The sequence below is a fragment of the Macrosteles quadrilineatus genome, unplaced genomic scaffold, assembly GCF_028750875.1.
Source record: "Macrosteles quadrilineatus isolate MER2022 unplaced genomic scaffold, UCM_ALF_1.0 Scaffold_9__3_contigs__length_116548681, whole genome shotgun sequence".
In the NCBI taxonomy this organism is placed as follows: Eukaryota; Metazoa; Arthropoda; class Insecta; order Hemiptera; family Cicadellidae; genus Macrosteles; species Macrosteles quadrilineatus.
The window spans coordinates 46,004,931-46,020,559 of NW_026542602.1; the positions used below are offsets into that span (position 1 = coordinate 46,004,931).

At 32.5% G+C, this 15,629-nt stretch overlaps 1 protein-coding gene across 1 annotated transcript; it reads left to right on the forward strand.

Annotated features, from left to right (window-relative positions):
- Positions 1-1,822: 1,822 nt before the first annotated feature.
- Positions 1,823-10,969, forward strand: LOC129003383 (zinc finger protein 761-like). The gene is made up of 6 exons (XM_054431675.1): positions 1,823-1,832; positions 2,784-3,032; positions 4,343-4,519; positions 5,495-5,629; positions 8,876-8,977; positions 10,806-10,969. The coding sequence occupies exons 1-6, from the start codon at positions 1,823-1,825 to the stop codon at positions 10,967-10,969; spliced, it is 837 nt and encodes a 278-aa protein (XP_054287650.1).
- The last annotated feature ends 4,660 nt before the right edge of the window (positions 10,970-15,629 follow it).

Sequence of the window (15,629 nt, forward strand, 5' to 3'; positions counted from 1 at the left end):
ACTATAAAGAATTTTAATAAACTTTTTTACTAAAGATTCTGTTTTAATTGATTTACACTGTTCAACACACTTTGGCCAGATGTGCAGTTTATTTCGGATTTATAAAGTACAGGAATAAGATTTAGAACTACAGTAGTTTTTTATGTATTACAGTAGACAGAAAACTAATACTATCGTTTACAAATATTATATTTAAAGTCTGTCTACAATAATATATATAATATATACTTTGAAAAAAAAATTTTGAGCTATTTTCTTCTATATGAATTCACTGAAATGAAATTAATCATCATTGCAGACAGTCTAAAAAAAGGCTATATTATATTCAATAGAAATCTTGTTTAAGACATTTCTCTAATTATTGCAATATATTAGCCAATGCGGAAATAATATCTTTGTACACATATAGTTAAATTTCTGAAAAATCAAATAATTGCTAATAGCTTTTTCCATATTTCATTGTTTATGTTGACGTTAAGAATTTTAAATTAATCAATCAAATCATTCAAGCTCAATGCTACTTCTACTAACTATTTCACTCGTTCAAGAAATACAAATGTATGTGGTAACTGTTTATTTATACTAGCTGTTACCCACGGGCTTCACCCTGTTTGACTTCATAATCATTAAAAACTATTGATTCGTTAAGTTAAGCTGAAATAAAGAAAACAGAATACAGTAATACCAACAAATAATCACGCCTGATTTTAATATGTTAATAAATTAAAGGAATAACAAACAAATTACTACAGCTGAGGTATTTTAACATTAGGACTTGGAAAGTTCCCTTTAGAAAGGAATTACGACCTTAAAGGACAATTCATAAAATAATGGATAGTTTTGCGCAAGTTTTTCATTATGACGAACATTTTAAGTATGTGGTTTATGGGGGTGTGACTTTTAGTTTTCTCAAAAGTTCTTGGGTACTTCGGGATTTATATGGTTTTTCATTTACTTTATTGGCTTTACAAAAATTGTTGCAGTATTTCAATCAATATGTGTAAACAAAATGTTGTATTTCATCACGATCCTGACTTAAATGATTTTACATTTGGTATTTCAGATATGCCTACTAAGAATTTCCAGTGTGTTGGGTGCGGAAGACGTTATCTTCATAAGAGCAGCTGGTATCAGCATAGGAAGCACGAGTGTGGCAAAGCTCCGGCCTTCCAATGTCATCTTTGCCCATACAGATGCAAGCAGAAGAGCTCCCTCAAGATACACTTGTCTGGCAAACACAACCTTGGCAACATCACAAACTATATCGTGGACGAGGTGCAGACTCGACTGATGGCGTTGAAGGGAAATAGAGAAGACGCGTTCAATGGAGTTGACCATTGATGTGTTAGATAAGTTGACTGGGTCGTGCACTCTGAGCTGAGTTTTTGGTCTGTCCACGAGGGTCCGCCCTATCTCTTCCGTTTTGTGTAAACGCAAGGGTCTGGGGTAACCGTGTTTCCGAAGGCTACATTTAACGTAGAATGAAAGTTAGGGTGGCATTTTTACGAGGATTAAATGATCTAGAGTGTTGCGGTTTCAATATTTTTAATATCGTACCATAAAGGCTGAAAATCTTCTTTGAATGTAGACGAAAAACGGCAGTTTTAAACTGCTTTAACTCATTATAGAATTGTTACTTTAAAATTCTGAAACCAGAGATGCATAGATTGTTCTTTGTTATATAAATCTCCACTCATTGTTTTTACTAGCATGTATGGGTAGTTTACAAAGGCAGTTGCCGTGAACGTCTGCAAGTGCTTCTTGCGGCGCTGTTCATTGGCACAACATAGCTACTAAAGCCCGAGCTGAGATTTCCGAGTCCATGTCCTGCGGTAAACTGTCTCGCTCTTACACATTACCTCTTACGGCATTACAATTTTGGCGCTCATAAAAGACGCTCCTATCTAAGTTTTTCAGTAGCTTGATTTTCAATTAATTTACACAGTGGGTGTTGGTATATTTGAATTAGGTTTTACTCATTGCTCAAGAAATACTAATGTATGTGTACAATATAATTGTTCGTGTTTGGTTATATTACAATTTTTGCACTATTTTATTCACATATGTTTAATTCAGGTATTGTTGAAATGGTGATTACATTATATAACTATTTTACTCTAACGCTAATGATTCATTCAATGTATAGATACAATATAAATAAAAATATTGTAAGATTTATTATGAATTTGGCTTTACTTTTTGACACCCTTTAAGCACTGTAGTCGGATATGCAGTTTGTTTTTTATTTGTGGTGGTCATATTATGGTTTATTTTGTGTTTTCTACGACAGTAGCATTTTTATTTTTTAAAAGGGAACGGTTCAAACCCTGGTCTTGTTACTATGTTACGTCGAACCAATAGTAGTTTTTTTTTTTACTGTATTTCATTGAAGACAATAAACTTGCACTAGTGTTTACATAATTTAACAGAATTAATATACACATTGAAATATTTTTTTCAGTTGTTTTCAATTCTGTCTCATTGAAGTGAAGTGAAACATACATTTCACACTGTTTACAAGGAAGTTGCATTTAATGGGATACTTAACTGTTAAGAAATGGAAATTGTTACTCTTACCTATTAATTGCTATCATCAACCGAGCCAGTAGGGTTCTTGAACACATGGTTACTTCTACTCTGATAAAAAATAACTCTACATTTTTAAATCACCCTCCCAATTTAATTGGTCATATAGGCAAAATATATAGTAAGCTATAATGTTCCAACAATATTAAGTTTTTCTTCATGTTCCATATAAAATTATCTTACATTTGGTATTTCAGAAGACGAGAATTTCCCCTTTGTTGACTGCGGAAGTGACTATGGCCATAAGAGCAGCTTGTACCAAGACCGGAAACACGAGTGCGGCAAAGAGGTCACATGTGGTATTTCAGAAACCAAGGATTTCCACTGTGATAACTGCGGAAGAGGCTATCGCCATAAGAGCAGCTTGTACCAACACCGGAAAAACGAATGCGGCAAAGAGGCCAACTTCCGGTGTTCATTCTGTCACTACTGGACTAAACAGCGAAGTAATATGAAGAGGCACTATATCACTCAACATATAGACAACATCACCCATCCAGGCCATTTAGACGAGTTGTTGATGTCTTCGGTGACAAAATAGTGGTGTTTTAATTTATAATACAGTATATGTTTATAAAATTAATATTCTCTATCACATCCAATTTACAAAATATCTGTTAGCCAGGTTCTGTGTGTGTTAATACTTTAATACTTTACTTTGAAATGGTGACCATACGAATGTAGGACGTATTTTAAGCCAAGAATGAATTGAGATGAGTGTAGGATGAGTGGCGCGAGTTTTGTCAGTGACTAAGGCCGACATATTCCTTAGATACAGCTTAATAGCCCATACAGCCAATGGCAACTAAGGGACCAAGTTTATAGTGGAATCCGAACCACATTTTAACTGCCCGAATTATCAGGATAGTACTGAGGATAGTCGTAGTACTCACTAGTGCGGACGTTAATCAACACAAGAGAGTATTACATTCACATACATTATTACATTCGTTTGATGTATTACATTCACAATGCATGCCTACAAATATCCACAAATCGTGACCTCCTAGTAGCTGGATTACAGGACTACGCCACCGTAGTAGAAGCCCCCCAGATTTAGCAGGGGTAGTTTTTGAGTGTTGCGTGTTTCCTAGGGGTGGTTTGAAGGGTCAGTTTTAGGGGTGGTGTTTATGTTTAGGGTAGGTTTTATGTTTAGGGGTTGTTTTTGTGTTTTAGGTGTAATTGTATTTGGGAGGCGAAATTTCCCTCCTTTGGTCCTTCCTTAGACTGTGGTGTTGCCCTTATGTAAAGTTTGTATATATGTATCATTCCTCTAAGCCTTATGAGTTACCTTCTATAGTAGCCTCTTGAAAATTTTTATGTATAGGCCTATATAAAACATTTCTCTATGATATATTGCAGGTATATTACACATTTTTAACAATGTTCATTTTGTATTTTTAATATGTATTGCAAATATTCGTAGGTGTGTCTATCGTGTTTTAGCTTCGACGAACTGCTTCAGCCAAGATTTATGTCTGACGCCATTGTGATTCTGAAACGGTCGTAACCAACATTAGAGTTGATTAAAAAAAGGCTTCTTTTTAGTTGCTTTACTAGGAGCTAAATGTGTCCCTTAAGTTTAAAGCTTAAGTTTAAACCTACGATAACTGTAATTAAACTGTAACTAAAAGCAGGTTAATTAAGGGTTTATACATGACCAACATAATATGATACTATTATATCTGTTTAGTTAACAATTACATTAATTGATCCATGTATTTCTGTTTTGTAACAGATTTCAATTCGATGGTAGGTTTAGAGAGCAAGCTAGTTACAGCAACGAAGCCGCTTATATCACTGTCAACTGGCAACAGCAACATACAGAGACAAGTAGCGGAAGACGACCCTAAGTTGGAACGAATCAAATGTCAAAATTGCGATCAAACTTACTACCCAACATTTGTTGACATACACAAGAAACTTTTCTGTGGTAAAAGTATAAAAGAACGAGGCTTTGGGTCCTCTGTTGATGGCTATTATGCATGTGGGAACTGTAGAAAAAAAGGAACAAACGCTAAAGTTTATAAAACTACGTCTTACCCCAAAATGTTTGTGCACTACAACTTCTTCTGTGATGCGGGATGGTCTGTTGTTTGTTTTTGGTGTGAAAAGTCCTATTGTCCTCGTAAACGGTTTTGGACACATATAGAAAAGGCACATGGAAAATCTCCATTAGATGGTTTGTCCATGTTTGAAAAATTCATGGCTGAAGCTACAGTATCCACTAATTGACTGAATATAACTATAATCAATTTATTGGATCTCGATTTTTAAAATTAAAAATACTGTTAAACAAACTTTTATGAAATTCCTGGAAAATCAAATTTTACTTTACAAATTTTTAGTCTTAAAAGTTCTACGTGTGTTTGTGTGAAAATTTGGATCAGTTTAGTTTAGTTTGTTAATGAACATACAAGTTAAGCTTCATTATAATTTATAAAAAAACATTTTACTATGAAAAAATCTTTTTTTCGATAAACTTAAAAAATCACATGGAAAAAGTGAAATTGTTGAGAAGAACATGGTATAAATAGTCCATGATGATGATTTTTATTGTGTATTTTGATTGTATTGCATATATGTAATAAACATTATAAATAAAATAAATAAATAGTCTTTTTGAGTTATCAGACCTTTATTTACTCAGTGTTCCCCACTAAACTTATGTTTTAGTGTTATGCATGTTATTTTTTGGGGGGATGAAAAACTGATAAATTTTGTTCCAAGAATTGTGATCTTCATCAACAATTATAGTAAAAATGATCCTATTACTGTTGTTTGAAAATTAATTTTAAAACTACAATACCTGTAACAAATAAAACTAGGTTAATAATTATTATTATACTTGACGAACATTACCTTATCAATTACATTAATTCACACATTAACCTCTATGTTGTAACAGGTCTCATTTCCTCGGCTACCAGTGTTGAGAGCAATCTACATACAACAAAGCAGCAGCTTCTAACTCTGTCAGCTGACAACAGCAATACACAGAGACAAGTTGCTGAAGATGAGCCTAAGTTGGAACGAATCCAATGTGAAGATTGCGATCAAACTTACTATCCAACCTTTGTTGAAATCCACAAGCAACTTTTCTGTGGCAATAGTTTAAAGGAACGTGGAATTAAATTATATCCCAGTGGCAAGACATATACATGTTTAAACTGTAAAAACAGATTTAATCATTACAGCCGAGCAACCCGAAGTATCATAACTAGATCTTATTATTCTAGATCATATCCTCAAGCTTTTGTGCATTGCTACTTCTTCTGTAATGGAATTAAAGGTTTAACTTGTTTTTGGTGTGCAAAGAAATTTCAAGCTCACAACCAATTTTGGAGACATACACAAAAATCACATGGAAAAACTCATTGGGATGTTATGTCTATGTTTGAAAAACAAATGGTAGAAACAATGCAATAACTCTTATGTGTAACAAACTACTTGTGTATTGTATCTAGACAATAAATGTTAATAAATTGTATCTTTGATTTGGGAAGTTCATTTGTGTTTTCTCAGTGTTTTAATCTTATGTTTTATTGACAAAAAAAATCTAGCTTGTGTGTTTGATTAAACATTTATATTTTTTGAGCGATTTTTCCATGTGGGAAAATAAGTTATTACCGTAGGTCTCATGGTCAGATCTGGACCTGGGGCCGATTTCCTATGTCGTTTTGATGTCCTCTGAGGCCAAAAACACCATACGTTCAAATTTGTATATATAAGTGAATAAAAACCAGAGCATCCTGAAGTTCATTTTATTACAATTTATTCATAGTTATATATTTAGTGTAATAAAGTTTAAATTTTTAAAACTATTTTTATTAATTAAATGGTTTTTACTATTTCACTTATTTATTGAAAAAGTAGCCCTAAAAAGTGAACAGAACTATAAATATATATATATTTAAGAATACATATAAATTATATTATATTTATAAATAATATATAACTATAAAAACTCCCGCCACAGCAATCTTACAGACTAAGTAAATTTCCATTTGCCTGATTGGATTTACACTAAAAAGCCTCGTTAAAAATATCACATTTTATCCCTATTCAAATAGAATGATTTAACGAGTACTTAGGTTTGTTGCAACAGGGAGGGTAACACAAAAAGGACCTCAAAACAAAAAAAAAAATCGGTCCCGTGTCCAGGTCTTACCATGAGTACTACGGTAATACCTTATTCTGTATATGAAAATCCGCTAAAAGTATTAAAACACATACATATCTCTATGGACTACACAATTGCTATCCCTACAATCACATTCTTAAGGGTAGCAAAGGGAGGATATTTCAACCCCAAAAAACAACTACCCCTAAAACAACCCATAAACAAAAAAACCACACCTAAAACTACCCAAACACAAAATCACCCTTAAAACTTAAAACTACCCTTAACACAAAACTACCCATAAAATGCTCCTTCAAACCACCCTAAGGCAACATAACAAACATGCATCACGCAAAAACTACCCCTGCTAAATCTGGGGGACTTCCACTCACCACTAACATGAAATAATTTAAATTTTTATAATTAATTAAAGTAGACTCCCTCTTATCCGGACTCCTCGGGACCGAGGCCAGTCCGGATAACGGTTTTTCGGTTAAGCCGATGTCCCTAAAAACTCGTTAAAATTGACCGTTTACAGTGATATTAGACTTAAATTTAGGAGAGCATTGTATTCAGACATGTAATCACTGGTCTCAAATCTTTCCCACGAGAACAGTCGTTACAGTACCGCCCACTTCCTGCTGATCTAGTCCGGTTAAACCGATGTGCTGATTAAAATTGTCCGGTTAAAGAGATGTCATTTCCGACGAGTGTAGTGTGGTTAAATCGATGTCCGGTTAAGAGGTGTTCGGATAAGAGGGAGTCTACTGTAATAATATTTAAATAACATGAAAAGATTTAGTAACTATTCAAAATATTGCGCGCGTTGGTCAAAATGTGATATTTTTATATGGAAGAGAATATTAAAATTGTTAACAATAATTCAAATTACCTTACACAATGGGTTTTCAAGTACTACGTTTATATTGGTGCTTGAATCTTTTAAAGATTTCGGTTGGAAATTGGAACCACCTACTTATTCCTCTACTCCCCCTCCCCTACATGCCCATAATTTAACATTTTAACTGCTCCACAGAATATGCCTTCAAATGTCCAACCTGTGACCACCGATATAAACGACGGAGCCATCTTAACCAACATAGACGCTACGAGTGCAACACTCAACCAATGTTTCCATGCAGCCTTTGCAACTACAAGGGACGGAGAAGGGCTCATCTTACATCTCATCTGATCAACAAACACTCTGAACAGATATCCGTCACCTCACTACAGTCTTGAACAATCAATAACGTATCCAACTCTTTAAATGATTTGAAATTAGTTCACTCATGAATTAATTTTTGAAGTGCACATTTGTTTATACAGAATGTAAATAAAAACATGTTAGGACATTTTATAATGTTTTCTGTACATTGTTTAGCTACCATTGACAAATTTGAATTGGATCCTAATATTGAGTCATTGAAATTAACACTTTTATTACCTAATTGGCTGTGTTATTTTTAGGGATAACACAGCCAATTACACATTGTTATTGATTGAAACATAAACAAAAATGACTTATTTAAACTTTATGGTATGGCTGAGACACGATCAAAAAGTTAATTACTTTTACGTAATTTAAACTGCCGTTTAGAAAGGATCAAGTTGTTCGTGGTCTTAAATATGAAAAAGTACTCCCGTTAAAGTGAACAGAGGGTGTTTTAGGGAATTTATTGGTCCATGAATGATTCTTAAATTGGGATCCTTAAAAAATTAACGATTTTAAAAATTCCTCAAAATTCTCTTTTATTCCTTCAAATTTGAAGATATCTTTAATTGTTTAAAGAATTAATCGCCCAGTTTATATTTAATATCATAATTATTTATTGCATGCCAAATCTCTTAACATTCACAAAATAATCATAGACGTTCCTAAAATAGGGGGGTTTTAGGAAGTTCAAAAAATATTTCGTGAATGTTAAGCGATTTAGCATGCAATTAAAAGGTTTCCTCTTTCTTGTAAAGTGAAAATTGAAAACTAAACTTACAGGGGTTTCAATTTAAAATTTTTACAAATCATGTATTGTACTTTCTTGTATTTCACATATTATATAACCTATGTCTCTTCTAAATTAATATAATCTTATCTTAGCATCCCACAAAATCACTAACCAATCTACAAATATTTTTGTGGTGTTTAACATATACTTTATAATGTTTTAGCTTATCCGTTCCAATGTGAAAACTGCCTGAAGATGTACAGATACAAACGCAATCTTCAGGATCATCAAAGGTTTGATTGTAACACGGAGGCCAAGTTCACCTGTAAGTTCTGCCCCTATAGAGGCCGTAGAAAAGCCCATCTCAAGAACCACATCGCCTCCAAGCACTTGGAACTTGGCTCGGAACTTCCTTGGGCCTTGGAGTCCATTACGGTCCAACAATAGTGAAACGCCTATATAACAGTTTAGAAATTTAAATTTTACAATCTCTTTCTATTTACATATAATTCTGTTGTAGTTTTAAACTGTTGAATAGATGTGATCTATAAATAAAGAGATATTTTGTGATGTAAAAATCGTAATTGTTTTTTATACTACACCTTTCTGTAGTGTATTTTATATATTATTTTAATTAAAAATAACTTAGTTATAGTTAGGATTTTGTTGGATAGGGTTTTAGAATACATTAACAGTTATCTTAATCTGAGAAAGCTATATTTTTCTATACTCGTAGATAGGTGGCTATAGCTGAGAGCTTAGAGCAAAAAAAGTGCAAAAGTTGATTTTTTTACATCTGTTTTGGGACATAAACTTACTGTGTGTAAGTGGTATGAAATATTTGAATATTTATTTATATATAATTTAGTCACATTAAATATAATATTGAACAAAGCAAGTAAAATATACGGTATTGTTACCATTTAAAATGTGAAATTCTGTTTTTAAAATAATAATCTAGGTATTATAAACTAATGCTATTATCAACATTGTTTTATTGCGTTTGATCAATGTTTGGTTGCAATTACCATACTTAAAGTTAATGCTATAGTCGATTAATTCAATGTGTTTTTCGTTGTTTGAACTTTTATTCAAAATTGTGTGTATAGTATACTTGTTTTCAGTTGTAACTGATGTTTTAATTTAAACATGCTGCCATAATTGACGTGTGGACACTGTTTTGGTAAGTTAAAACATGTTTTGCTTGCCTACTAAAACGGCTTTTGGTATTTTGGAAATGTGAAAATGGCTAATAACTGGGGGAAATGGACGATAGCCTTTTAATCAGTTTTCCTCCCCCTTCAAGATTTATAAACACTTCTTCAAAGGTTTAGGTCTGTACCTGAGGTAAGAAGATTTGGTGTGGTAAAGAGAGCACCTTAATTTACACGGGGGGAGCTACTTTAAGAAAAGTGTCTGTATTATTTGTATAGGCCAACATCACAGTGATATTTGGAGAGATAGTTGTAACATTTCCTTAACATTTTTGTTTTTGGAGACTATACTGTAAATTCAAATACTACAGGAAATAAAACTTTTACATTTAGGTTGAGTTGGATTAGGTTAGGGGCCGTTAACTTACTTCTAATAGAATCTCAACATTCAGAGGTTAGTTAGAAAAGAACCGATCCTAAGTTTTCCTAAAGAAAAATTTTCATTCCATTTCACATCGGGTGTCAATGTGCCTTAGTAGTTACCGATACGTATAAAACTGGTGATTGAATTTTGGAATGGGTAAAGGGGTTGGAAGTAATGGTGTACATGCAACCACCCAACTAGTTGCTTACTTAGTTGTCCTTGCCTATCGTCAGAGCCTAAATCAGTTTGCACTTGGAGTCACCATCTCACCCGCGCTCGCAGTTCACACTCGAAAGCTAAGCAAAACTTTTCGTTTCAATAGGGTTATATCGTCCTACACCCACCAAGAGTTAAAATTACTGAAAGCAAAGCATGACTAACAACCATACATCCAACTTATGTGTCACTGGCTTTTTTGCAACATTTACACCAATTGATGGTGGAATAATTTTTAAAATACTTTTAATTTAGTTAGAAGATTCTCAACAAAATTCAAAGAGTGGCACTAGTCTTTTCACGTGCATTTTATATACGAGTTAAAAACAAAATTCAATAGATAATTTTGTTTTGTGCAGTTGGCAAGGACGTGGACAACTTCAACTATACTTTCGTCTGCATGAGGTGTCGTCACAGGTTTCTTCACAAGCGAGATTTGTTGCAACATCTAAAGGAAGTCTGCGGATCAGATCAACCATTCATGTTCGTCGTCAACACTGACGGAAACGGAACTCCTGTATAGTAGTATTTATTCAGTGTTATAAACAATCTGAAACCCAGTGAATTGTTTGAAGTGTATTAAACCTTAAAAATGTGTATCCAAAAACCTCATGTCATTCTTGGGTTTTGGTTGAAGACTACGTGACCGAACCGGTGAAAACACTGGCTGACGTTTTGGATGCTTTGCAGCTTTCACTATTGATCCGATAGCCAATGGTTGCTGCAATTCATCTTCGGACAAGCTGCAGCTCAACAATTTCAGTACATTGTTGCGTTAAATACCATTGGGTCAAGTGTAGCTTGCGAAGATGGACTGCAATGTATTTAAGCCACTTTTTCGCCAGTTGAACGGCTCTGTTATCACCGGAAGACCAATATTCAACAAAGTCCACTTTGACTGTCCAAGCCTAGCTTGTCAAAAATGAAACAATTTAAATTCGAAAACGAGTCTTTTCTGCAGAAAATGTTGCTTTTCTTGAACATTGGCATGTAGCCCCATTTGGGAATTGTTTTATTAAAGATTGTTATGATTTATTGTTTTTCTATATATCTTCAATTCTAAAATATCTCCTTTTCCCAAATTAAGTTTTTTTCATTTGGTCGTAAAAATTTAAAAATCTTAAAATCCAATTGAACATCAATTGGACTTTGGTGTAAAAGTTTTGGAAACGTGGTTGTAGTCATATCACTAAAATACGCACACACTAGAACGTGTACAGTTGCTGCATTTTATGTTGCTATAGCGGAAAATGTAATTAATGCACCTAGTTGTGAAATACAAACAATGTTAGTCAGTAATTTGTTTTATCTTAAATTATTAACTAAATTAGTTATTGTTATATCTAAGTTATTCACTTTTTGAAAACTCAACAGGAAACGAAAAATTAATTTGTAATGCGCTAAAATCAACCCAAGATAAGAGATTTCAGCGTTGCACGAAAAACGACAAAACATCGATCGAAACGAACCTAAAACGATGTTTTTGGTACATTAATACCATTTTGAGTATGTTGATTGTTTATTCAACTAAGAACTTATTCATGCTTACCTTTAAACTTTGACTGTCCAAAAGTCAATGCTTTAAGTTAACATGAGTGTTAAAACTTGTTAATAACATCACTGTTAACCTTAGTTTAAGTTATACTGTATTTTGTTTTGAAAATGCTGAATCTATTTAGTCCGACATAAATATTATTTGCCTAAGTAACCTTTGATGTGCGGGTGTTCATATTAACACTGATTTTGTTGCTGCAAGTAATATAATCATTTGATTTATCTGCCTACTAAATTTAATTTACAAAGAAGGCTAAACTGTTTATTCAAAGCTTCCAATACTTGTTTTTACACATCTTAATACCTTCAAGACTGTATGAGTATTGTATGTTGAGAGTAAAGTATTAAAAGACATGCATGTTTTTATTATACCTATTTTGTCTATGCCAATAAATAACTTTTTTTATTAATGTGTGAGTAAAAAGCTCAACCGTCTTTTTATCTTATTCACATATCATATCATCTATATAATGTTATGAGAATATTCATTAACTTTTCGATAAAAAGGTAAAAAAAAATTTGTAATGTGAATATTAGGACAAAAAGTATGTAGTTATGCCACATATTCATTTTAGACTGTTCACTTCAGTTTTCTATATGCTTCTAGGTTTATAAATCTTAATGTGAGTGAATAAGGAACTACCTTCATTGCATGTTTTATATATTTTTTTTATTTTTGTGTTTCTACGCTAGTGGAAAGTTTTCCTTGCACTTATTTTGCATGTTATTTTGTTTTGTTTTTATTTGTTTATTTTATTTATTATTTTATTTATTTTAAGTTATGAACTATGCAACAACCACAGTAAAATTATATAAATATATATGCCCAAAATGAAGTGTGAAAATTTAATAAAAACATATCCCTTTTTGATTAATGTCATTTTGCATTTAATCAATTTATGTGTTGCTTTCCGGATTACTGAACAGTAGCCATTCAAGAGGTTGAATACTCTTTTTTCCAACGTTATCCTCGGTCGTCTGTGTGGCTACCGGTTTCGACACCCTTTTGGTGTCATTGTCAAGCCTTAGACATGGTTGTCGCTCCTAAGAAGTAGTGAGATACTCTTCAAAACACATACACAAGACGAAGAATACGAACATAAACAAACATATTAACTAATAAACAAAACCGGTCGCCATTTTTACGGCCTAAGATTACGTTGGCTAAAAGCTATTTAACCTCTAGAATAGGGACTTTTTGCATGCTTGTCGTAACAATTTTTATCCCACAAAAATCTCTATCATTGCAATTTTCCACGGAATATCTTTGATTCTAGGCAGTGACCAGAAGGCAACGTTTGGTAAGAATTACATATGTGCTATCTGCAAGAAGGGTTACAGAGACAGAAAAGGGATATCAAGACATTTTGATGAGGGGACCTGCATGCAATCACAGATACAACAGTTGACCACTGCAAGACGATTTGAGTGTGCCGATTGCGGTGGAAGATTCATCCGCAGATCACGTTTGGTCCGTCATATGAAAAACAGCTGTAAAATACCTTATAGTTTTTCCTGCCATCTTTGTTCATACAAGGCGAAATGGAGACGTCATTTGCAGTGGCATATTTTCAGTTTTCATGAAAACAACAATATTTAAGACAACTTAAATATTACCAACATGTTTTCTCATGCTCGTCATAGACCATTTTTTTTATTACAGCTGATGCCTACGAAAATTTTTGTTCGGACTTTAGGAGCAAGAGAAATTGTTAATCTGATCACTCATTGTTAGTTTGATAGCTTTTTTAAAAATGGTGCGAATATATTATCAACCATTTCAAGACGTGGTAGTTTCCATATTTTACTATATCTTCTTTTTATAGCATTAAAAGGCTAACTACAAATGTACTTACAAAATATATTTCAAAAATTAAAACTTAGTGTTTTTATACAATGAATCACTGTTTAAAAAGCTAATGTTCTTTCCACCAGTAACCTAATTATTTTATGTTAACAGTTTGAAAATGTTAAAATCACTGTTAAACATACGGTTAACATAAATATTATCTGTTTGGTTTTCAGATAATTTGAATAATTTTCGGTTTCAAATGCCCATATTGCGTTGTGAGAAAGTTCCAATGGTGAAAACCACCTGTCCAACTGTGAAACTAGCCTTAAAATGTCTCAAAACTAAACTACATTTTAAAATACTCATGTGATTTTGGTTCATTCCAATCAAAGTGCAATGAGAATGTGATGTTTTCATGTTGTAAGCCATTATGTTTTGTTTAATTTAGGCTTTTTGTAATGTTACGTTTTCGAACAAAGTTGTTAAGATATGTTTTGTTTGAATGTTGATAGAGAGATAAGTTATAATTATGAACACTTACTTTTCTCTCTCTTACATGCAATGAATAAAACGATTGTAATCAAAACCCAAAAAAGTATACCCTTGTATTTTGGTTGTTGAAAAAAGTAATACCGTACTGGTGGTATGTTTCGTGCTACTGGTTCATAGCGTTTTGTGCTATTCGCACTCATGTTTGCACTTAGATTATGCATAATACTGTGTTTATGATTACTTATTATCATAAATCCGTTTGTTTAGTTCAAACTCACAAAAATATTTCCATTTATTGCAATTAAGGTTTTTTACTCTGAATGTTAGAGCACATCTACAGTATCTCTAAACTCGATTGTAGTACTTAAGAATTTTCGAAGTTCCTAATTTTTAGTTTATTTCGGGTTTTCATAACTCAATTTGTTATTGTTAGTCATTTCAATTCATTAAATGTTTTCTTTCAAATATTTATGAACATGCTTTTTTGTTTTATTCTCCTTCTTACCCTAGTTTATATTATTTTTTGTCCATTACTTGCCAATACAATTTATTTAAAATATGCGTTACGATTTAATTGTACACAAAAAAGTTCAGTTGGTGAATCACTCTTTCATGCTTAACTCTAATGTCATATATTTAAACTTGGATTTTGGCCTCTATGCCTTAATATCTTGCATACCCCAAAAACATTTAAAAAACTCATCAAATGACAGCGATTACACAATCATAATGTACTGTACAAGTATTGTGTCCTTTGAGAATCTTGAAACCCTGTAGCACAAGTTGTGTTGTACTTTTCTTTAACTAAGGTGCTTTTCAGTTTTAATATTTTTATGAATCTTTTATTGTTAAGACAAACCGTTTCAGTTTTACTATTTTTATGAATCTTTTATTGTAAAAACAACCTGCTAATTATAATTTGTGAGAGCATTTAAATTTTGAAATTTTAACCATTCTGAGATTATAAAATTTTAAAATGTTATTTATTTTCAATATAACTTATCTAGGCCTACTCCACTATCTACAGTTATTGTTATTATTCATGCACCAATAATTTTTTTGGTCGTATACAATACAGTATATTTGTTTTAACAAGATGTAATGTGTTTGTTTTACGTATATTAAGATTTAGATATACAGTAAAGCTGTATAAGTATCTAAAGTCACTTTAATTTAAATCTGTAGACATTTTCTTAGTACATTTTAGAATTTAACCAATTTTAGCTTAAATCATGTTTTTAAATCATTGACTCCTAGGACGCTAAATATGTTTCTCTAGTGCCAGATAAAAGTTCGTAAAACCCCTAAACCAACTCTTCAGATTAGAAACCAAACAACGTAACAG